The sequence below is a fragment of the Nerophis lumbriciformis genome, linkage group LG01 (assembly GCF_033978685.3).
Source record: "Nerophis lumbriciformis linkage group LG01, RoL_Nlum_v2.1, whole genome shotgun sequence".
Lineage (NCBI taxonomy): Eukaryota > Metazoa > Chordata > Actinopteri > Syngnathiformes > Syngnathidae > Nerophis > Nerophis lumbriciformis.
The window spans coordinates 40,805,613-40,814,529 of NC_084548.2; the positions used below are offsets into that span (position 1 = coordinate 40,805,613).

At 38.7% G+C, this 8,917-nt stretch overlaps 2 protein-coding genes across 2 annotated transcripts; one reads left to right on the plus strand and one right to left on the minus strand.

The window, feature by feature from the left end:
* The first annotated feature begins 580 nt into the window (after positions 1 to 580).
* Positions 581 to 3,623, plus strand: uqcc5 (ubiquinol-cytochrome c reductase complex assembly factor 5). The gene is made up of 2 exons (XM_061981448.1): positions 581 to 887; positions 3,001 to 3,623. Exons 1-2 carry the CDS (start codon positions 734 to 736, stop codon positions 3,090 to 3,092), a joined length of 246 nt encoding a protein of 81 aa, XP_061837432.1. The 5' UTR covers positions 581 to 733; the 3' UTR covers positions 3,093 to 3,623.
* On the minus strand, positions 3,218 to 8,491 carry ognb (osteoglycin, paralog b). The gene is made up of 6 exons (XM_061981425.1): positions 8,327 to 8,491; positions 8,179 to 8,242; positions 7,799 to 7,963; positions 7,515 to 7,717; positions 7,300 to 7,392; positions 3,218 to 3,576 (listed from the first exon to the last, which is right to left on the minus strand). Exons 1-6 carry the CDS (start codon positions 8,420 to 8,422, stop codon positions 3,406 to 3,408), a joined length of 792 nt encoding a protein of 263 aa, XP_061837409.1. The 5' UTR covers positions 8,423 to 8,491; the 3' UTR covers positions 3,218 to 3,405.
* Positions 8,492 to 8,917: the final 426 nt, after the last annotated feature.

Here is an 8,917-nt window from a genome sequence, read left to right on the forward strand (position 1 = left end):
TATAATCGACAGTATTACCATCCATCCATCCATTTTCTACCGCTTATTCCCTTTTGGGGTCGCGGGGGGCGCTGGAGCCTATCTCAGCTACCATCGAGCGGAAGGCGGGGTACACCCTGGACAAGTCGCCATCTCATCGCAGGGCCAACACAGATAGACAAACAACTTTCACACTCACATTCACACACTAGGGCCAATTTAGTGTTGCCAATCAACTTATCCCCACCGTTTTTATCATTTTCATAACATGGTCACTACTGCCTAGTTTATCTTTATTCCTATTGTTATATTTTCTATTTTATTTCCATGTATACCTCCATTATTTACTTTTTAAATTCTATTTCAATTCTGTACACTGCTGCTGGAATGTTTTATTTTCCTGAGGGAACTCTCCTGAAGGAATCAATTAAGTACTATCTATCTATCTATCTATCTCTACCGCTTGTCTCTCTTGAGGTCGCGGGGGGTGATTCTTAAAATATCCTTAGCGGATACACGAGTTGCACAACCGGATATTACGTAAGACAAGGGTGCGCTCGTTTACTACGCGATATCATTTGGATTCATAGCAGTATATATACCGCCTACCATTATTATCCAGGGATGTGTTGAAACGAGCACACCCATGACTGTATTGCTTTTGCAACATTTGGAAGGACATTTAGGAACGTCTATGCCGCAATAGCCCGTCATAACTATTTAAAGGATTTATTTAACCTCCCGTGTCTGCAGGATGTTTCAGAGGAGTAGAAACATACGCGAATTACTCAGCCTTGTGCCTGGCAAACGTCGCTTTGGGGCGTACAGGTTTCTTCCTGTCTTCTTTTGCATCGGAGGCGTCATGGAGTGGATCATGATCAACGTGAGGATAGGAAAAGAAACTTTCTGTAGGTGTAACTTGACTAAAAATGTGTATTTATGTATATTTGTTTATGTATTCATTTAGTTTAGTAACGTTATCTACTCACTTGTACTTACATGCTTATGTGAATAACAAAAAATCAGAGTTGTAGTTTATTAATATAACAAATGACTTTTTTAGTCAAACCTGATTTTAATTTAATGCATATTTTGTACTAAAACGATTTCCTGGGAAATATATTGATAAAATAAATTCAAAGTACAATTTTAACATACATTTAGAAATATTACTACCTTATACTGGGATTTGAACCTAGCACCGTCCGCCTTGAATTGGAACAATACTAATGTGGGTAGCTATGCAGCTAATGGGATCCATTTGGCCCCTAAAACACTCTAAAAATGCTTTCAAAAACCGCCATCAATACTTCATTTACGTCCTTTAACCTGTATAATAACCAAGCTGCATCGACATTGATATTACATAGGAACTCCTCCAAAGACATGCACCTGGGGATAGGTTGATTGGCAACACTAAATTGGCCCTAGTGTGTGAATGTGAGTGTGAATATTGTCTGTCTATCTGTGTTGGCCCTGCGATGGGGTGGCGACTTGTCCAGGGTGTACCCCGCCTTCCGCCCGATTGTAGCTGAGATAGGCTCCAGCACCCCCCGCGACCCAAAAAGGGAATACGCGGTAGAAAATGGATGGATGGATGTTATCCAGCATATTAACACTTCGCCTTGCTTACAAAGACACTCCCATTGCTATGGTATTAGACTTAGACTTAGACTTTCAAATTCAAACTTTACAGTACATATAAGAATTAACTTTCTTTGCATTAGCTCGTTGTAGTGCAGGATAAAAGAGCAATAATGTGCAGATACAAATAAATAGATTACTGTACAGATAAATGTATTGCACTTTTGCATATGCATCCACGTTTATGGATCAATCAATCAATCAATCAATCAATGTTTATTTATATAGCCCTAAATCACAAGTGTCTCAAAGGGTTGCACAAGCCACAATGACATCCTCGGTACAGAGCCCACATAAGGGCAAGGAAAAACTCACCCCAGTGGGACGTCGATGTGAATGACTATGAGAAACCTTGGAGAGGACTGCATATGTGGGTAACCGCTCGCCCCCCCCCCTCTAGGGGAGACCGAATGCAATGGATGTCGAGTGGGTCTGACATAATATTGTGAGAGTCCAGTCCATAGTGGATCCAACATAATAGTAAGAGTCCAGTCCATAGTGGGGCCAGCAGGAAACCATCCCGATGTATGTTATATTGTATTTATATTTTCTTTATATTCCAGCGAGTTAATCCGTTTTTAGCGAGATAATAACTAACTTCTGCAAACAGCACCTGAATGGCTTTTGAGTTTGTAATGCACAACACAATGCGATAGGACACCAATCTGTACTCACTGAAAAACACAATCATATTACATTATCTGTAAAGTATTAGCCCACATTTCATGTTTTGTTTGTACACAGCTGGCACAGTGTATGTAGTTGTACTAACAAGCATGATGTGCTGCATGTATCATGATCAATATTATAATGACTCACTCGATGGGCAGTTGTCTGTTTAGGGATGTTTCCAGTTGATTTAGGGTCGGTGGGGAAAAAGTTTGTACCACTGCAGGGTTTGTCTTTCCCCAAAAATGTACACAAGTTAGAGTACCTTTACTTTAGAATATGTCTCAAGTAAAAGCAAAACGTTGTCATCAAAATAGTTACTTGAGTAAGAGTAAGTTAGTATTCAGTGAAAAACCTACTTAAGTAATGAGTAACTTTAGAGTAACTTCTGATTTATTTAGTACAGGGGTGTCAAACTCATTTTATATCGGGGGCTATAATGAGAAACACGAGAACCGCCCCTGCGATGTTGAGGGGAAAAATGTATTTGTGCTAAAATTTCATATGAAGTGCACGATCATTCATTAATTGACATTTTTCATGCGCTCCTTCAAGCAAAATGGGGCCCCCCGCCTCCATACAGCGTATGCTTTGCGTTTAGGGCAAAGTGCCCGTATTTGAATCATACTACATGCATGATGCTAACAATTATACTATATTGACTATTATTTATCAAGATGTGTTCCCATTTGTTCCCTTTCTTGCCAGATGATGTGTACCGAAGAAAACGATCAGAGAGGGAGTACCAGCAGAAAGTATCAGAAGGTCTCATAGTTGTAAATGAGCCTGCAGCCAAGTAAAATATGCTTTGGCTCACCGTGGACTTCTTTGGAATTTTGCAATGGTTCCTACCTTGGAATTGTGCACACTTCTCAATCAGTGACTTTATTAAGTTGTATGAAGAAAATACTTCAAAACATGCACATTTTATGGTTAATTGCTGTTTTTTTAAATTTATTTTAAGAACTTCCATATACTGTATGTTCATATAGAATATAGTATGGTTATAACAGCTGACCTGGCTTCAATATACTAAATGGCACCTGCCAAAACAGCTTTGGTTTAACTAACAAAATGAAATATAAAAACATACAATCAAGTGGGTCAGTTATTTCAGTTGTTCCATCCGATTGGGAGACTTTGCAGGCAGATGAAGCTGTTAGGGTGTTTCCACAGCATGATGGGGTTCCCATCCAGCCTCAGCTCACACATGTTGCTTCGGATGTAATAGCTTGTGTTTCCTTGGCAGAATGTCTCATCGGTTATGGTTGCAATCTTATTGTTCTGTAGGGGAAATGGATAATAAAGGCACAGCTTAACCTTTGAATAAATGTGAATATTCTTCATAAATACAGTGCTCATGTTGAATTGCAGTGGAACCTCCAAAAGTAAACACAACCCGTTTTGTTACGATGGCCCATGATAAATGATGTATATTAACTTGTTGTAATCTGTTTAGGGCTGCGACGATTGATCGATTAAATTGATCATTCGATTAGAACAAAATAATTCAGATTTATATTTTGTTACTTCGAGTAATTGTTTAATGAGTGTGTAAATAACAAAAAAAATATAAAATCAAGACCGCATGGTGTAGCCAGAGTGCCCTTTAAATATATGGACATAGTTTCCACACGGCCGCCGCAATAAAGCCCACATAAGAGTGGTGCTGTGTTGGTACCGTTTTCTGTGTTGCAGCGAACAGTTCAGAGTTGTTGTTTTGTTTTGCTTTTATTTATGCACACATGGTAAAAGTGCTATTTTAATGTTGGTGTGCAATTATTTGATTAATTTCACCTATTCTCCCCTAAAATACACATTGAGGCTAAAAAGTGTGTTTGATCTGATCGTTTCTCCCCACAAAGCGCTTCAAATGTTGCAGCTTAATATTGCCCAAATTTTGTTTTGTTATTTTGGGGGGGGTGCTCCCAAAAGTAAGCATTTTCATGCATAAAATGGCAAATAAACTAAAATGTCAATAGTACCCCAGCAGGCACAAGGCATTGATTATACGTATATGTTTTTTAAAACTGACTTCTAAACAACGTTGCAAAATAGTCGTATTTATAAATTGAGATAACGTTGACGTCAAACGTTGGATCCACGTTGTCGGTTGGGAAATTACCAAATTGCAATGGTCAAATTAACGTCAGAAACTGACATTGAATAAATGTAATCAAAAAGCATGTTGTTTCAACGTTGTATTTGTGTTGTAAAATATTAGTTGGGAAATTACCAAAATTCAATAGTCACATCAACAACATCGGAACCCAACATTGATTAGACATTGTCAAAATGCATGTTGTTCCAACGTTAGGTTTGAGTTGCTCAACTTCAGGACCTAATTTAACAAGTTCTCAACATTGTTTTAATGTATTGTGCCTGCTGGGACAGTTGTATTGGCCACCACAGGAGACCAAAACTATCAATATCATGGTCACTGATTAGATGAGTCTCAGGCAGCATTACTATACAGCAGTGATCCTCAACAGGTGGACCGCGGTCCATGTCCGGACCCAGCACGAATTATAGTAAAATAAAAAAAATAAAAAAATATTTTTATTATTAAAATTATAATTATTATAAAAAAATATAATAATTGTATTCATCTGTGAGTTATCGCTAGCGCAAGTCAACGTTCTTCGTTGTTTTTAATCAAATATCTCCACGTTTCGTTTACACTTTTCGTGTCTCACTCACTCCGTCTCTCTCTCTCTCTCTCTCTCTCTCTCTCTCAGAGAGAGAGACGGAGTGAGAGCGAGAGAACGCCACTCTGATTGGCTAATTCCGGGGTATGGGTTGCCATCTCTATCACAACGACGCGCTGATAGGCTGTTACCACCTGGGTCATACACATGTGCAGTGCACAGTGCATGGAACCTTTCGCTGCAGGCACACAGTTGTCTCGTATCGCTACTTCGCTAACTGTTCACTTGTCAGTCACTGAATGTGAATCAAATCACAATGGCATGCTCCAAGTTGGCTCAGGCTGGTAAAAGAAAGGTGGACAGGGAAAACCGACGTTTCAAGGAAGAATGGACAGAGCAATATGTTTCATCCTACCTACTGCAAGTACCAGACCAATGTGTCTAATATGCAACAGTACTGGTGCTCTGGTGAAAAGTGAAAATCTGAAACGTCACTATCTGAAAGAGCACCGCGAATTTGAAGAGACATTTCCTCATGATTCAGAGCTAAGAAAAAAAAGAAATCACGAGGCTGAAAAAGTCATATGAAACATCAAGCAAGATTTTTGTTAAATCTATGACACAACAACAAATAGCAACAGAGCAGTAACGTGCGGTGAGGTTGATGGCTGGTGAGGCACTGACTTCATCACAGTCAGATTTACAAACATATGAACCCTAAAGAGTATCTTATTCACCATTTGATTGGCAGCAGTTAACGGGTTATGTTTAAAAGCTCATACCAGCATTCTTCCCTGCTTGGCACTCAGCATCAAGGCTTGGAATTGGGGGTTAAAGCACCAAAAATGATTCCCGGGCGCAGCGCCACTGCTGCCCACTGCTCCCCTCACCTCCCAGGGGGTGATCAAGGGATGGGTCAAATGCAGAGGACACATTTTTTCAAAGTTCTTATTTATTTTTGTTTCAAAGAAAATATTTCATGTATTTTATTGGATATTTATTTTATTTTTGTTAATTTTAAGAAAATGTTAAACTACCTACCTCTTGCTACTATATAAGCTTGACCGATAATAAACGGACCCAGCCTGTTTCAAAAAAAACATTTGTGGACCTTCAAGATTTGTACTTGAGGACCCCTGCTATACAGTATTGGATTAAAACAGTGAAAGGTGACTAAAGGGTGTTATTTAATGTATGGAGTGCTCTCATTATGTTGAAAAATTTTACTTAGAAGGTCGTAAACAGATGTTTTATGCTCTAGCTATGAAAATATTTGTTTTATGATTGATGATTCCTACTTTGCGTAAATTCATTTTTGGCGGTCATGTCCGGAACCAATTAACAGCGATAAACAATGTACTCTGTTAATAGAACACACTAATTGATAGATTACTTAATTCCTAAGACAATTGATAGCTCCAGTTGTAAAAGTTTAAAGTGAACTTTATTTACTGTCATACAAAAGTGATAATTTAATTCATCCAATGTAAAAGAAAGTACAGACTTGGAAAAGTCAACAGTTCTACCTAACAACATTTATAGTAAATATATCTGACCTGTGGGGTACATGCCATGTTGTTTTATTATTGTTGACAACGTATTGCTTTCGCCAAACACAGTGAGCAGCCAAGAGAAAGATGTATGCACCGCTCTCAAGTTCATTTCCGGTACTACGGTCATCGCGTTGTCTGCGGCGGCATCATAAAAATACACCCCATTATAACAGATACCTAACCCTAACTTATTTTCAGCAGTATTTTTTCAATGTATTTCTGATTTCCGTGTCATTTATTGTTTCTCCGGCTTCATTTCTGTTTAAGACATGCTTCACTTTGATTCCCGAGCATGGCCACCGCTGCTGCTCACTGCTCCCCTCACCTCCCAGGGGATGTAACAAAGGAATGGGTCAAATGCAGAGGGTAGTTTCACCACACCTAGTGTGTGTGTGACTATCAGTGGTACTTTAACTTTAACTTCAATTGTCATCACCCCTGTGGGCACGTGTTTAAGTTGACACGACTAAGAGTGGGCGCTATTTAGACTTTAGGTGGGTGCAACTTAGAGTGTGCGGCCGCAGCTAGCTGTTCATGAATTTGGTCGCATTTCCGCTTAGACTACAGTCACCTTCTACCTTCTGATGTGGTCCAAAATGATGCGAAAAGAGATTATTTGAAAGACTTTGGAGCGTTTAGACTACAAAAAATATCCAACCTGTGTCACTTGAGGGCAGAAAAATCAGATTTGGTGTCCTGTGTAAACGGGGCATTTTATTTTGGAGGCACAAACTTATGGTGGAACTCCAAATGGAACAATTTTAAGTGCTTTGCACTTATAAAAGTTCCACTGTCCATGAACTTACGTGTAGGTGGACAGTGTGAAGAGATTCTGGAAGTTGAGGCACTGCTGTCAGCTCATTGTTTCCAAGGTAAAGATACGTAAGTTTGGGTATTTTCTGCAACAAAATAGTTTTTTTACTTCTTTTTTTTTTTTCAACCTATAACTTTTTGTTTTAAACAAATGTGGAATCCTTATTTATTCATGCATCATTTTAATACAAGATGAATGTTTGCTCACCTTAAACACAGTGGATTTTACACCTTGTGTGGTGAGCTTGTTGAAGTTGGCGTTGAAAGACACAAGACTGACTGGAAGTGTTGGCAGTTTAGTCAGCCGGTTGTTTGAAAGAATAAGTTCTTCCAAATTTGTAAGTCTGGAAAAAGCTCCGTCTTCTATCTCCGCAATGAGATTCCTACTTAGGTCAATTGTTTTCAGTGTTGCTGGAAAATATGCAGAGACACTATAGAAGTAAGTACACGATCAATCACTTGAGCATTGGTTTAAAAGTGTTGTTGACTTACTCATGTCTGCAAAGTCCTTGTTGTTTATTTTGGTAATTTTGTTAAAACGAGCATAGAGATAGGCTGTTTCTTTTGGCAATGTTGGGACAGCGGACATATCAGGGGACACCTCCTCACAGTAAACAGAACCACTCAGACAAACACACAGTAAACATGTCGGCATGTCTGTTGGCAGAAAAAACACATTGCAATTACGGTGGATCCATATTCATGTGCTACTTCAAGTACACCACACACACATTTTGGACAAGGACACTTGATCAGCCCTCTGTATTACATAACATATACTTTAGCTACATTTACCAATGTGGATTAATTATTTTTCAAGTGTTGCATAATCGGGTTCGGAACCTTTCTAAATGAGTTCAAACAAACCTTACCAAATGCTTCTGGAACTACAGCTTCCTCTCTACCCTGAACGAAATCATAATCCTGCACGTCTCCCTGCAAAAAGAAGCGAATCCTCATGATCTAAATCCTCAATTTATGTATTTCTTCCCTCTCAGTCGTCTAAAAATGACGTTTTACCTCCACGTTTCTTGCTTCCGTGGTTTCATCTCTTGCAGAAGACAGTGTCCATGACAGCACTGCAGATATGAAAAGTAAAGTCCTTAAATGCATCATTGTGGCTGTTGAAAAAGACAAAGGAATGTTTGCTTTGTTAAAGCCTGAGATGAATTAGAGCTGGAAAACTGTTCCACCCACATTTTATTAGCAGCCTGCGTGTTGAGCAAGAGAAGAATACAAACTTTAACTCAATACATGCTGTGTGGGTTTTTTGCAAATGTTTCAGCTGAGTCTGTTTGTTGAAAACTTTTAAATGTACTGGTAGGGGAAGTGCACTTTTTTTTTTAAAGTTCGCCCATCATTTATGCTCACATAGCACAAGCACACATATATTTTTCTTTTTTTATGCATTCTAAATCGAAAATAAACGCTAGCAAAATTCAGCTAACAATGGAGCTAATTGGATTTGCTCTATTCCTCATATAAAGCGCTTTAAAAAGAATATCTAAAAGCCTCTCTCATTGTTGTATATACACGTTTTAAGTATATATGTAATGTAGTAACAGGCACATTCATAGTAATGTGTAACATTTATGTATTTTGCTCGTTTTA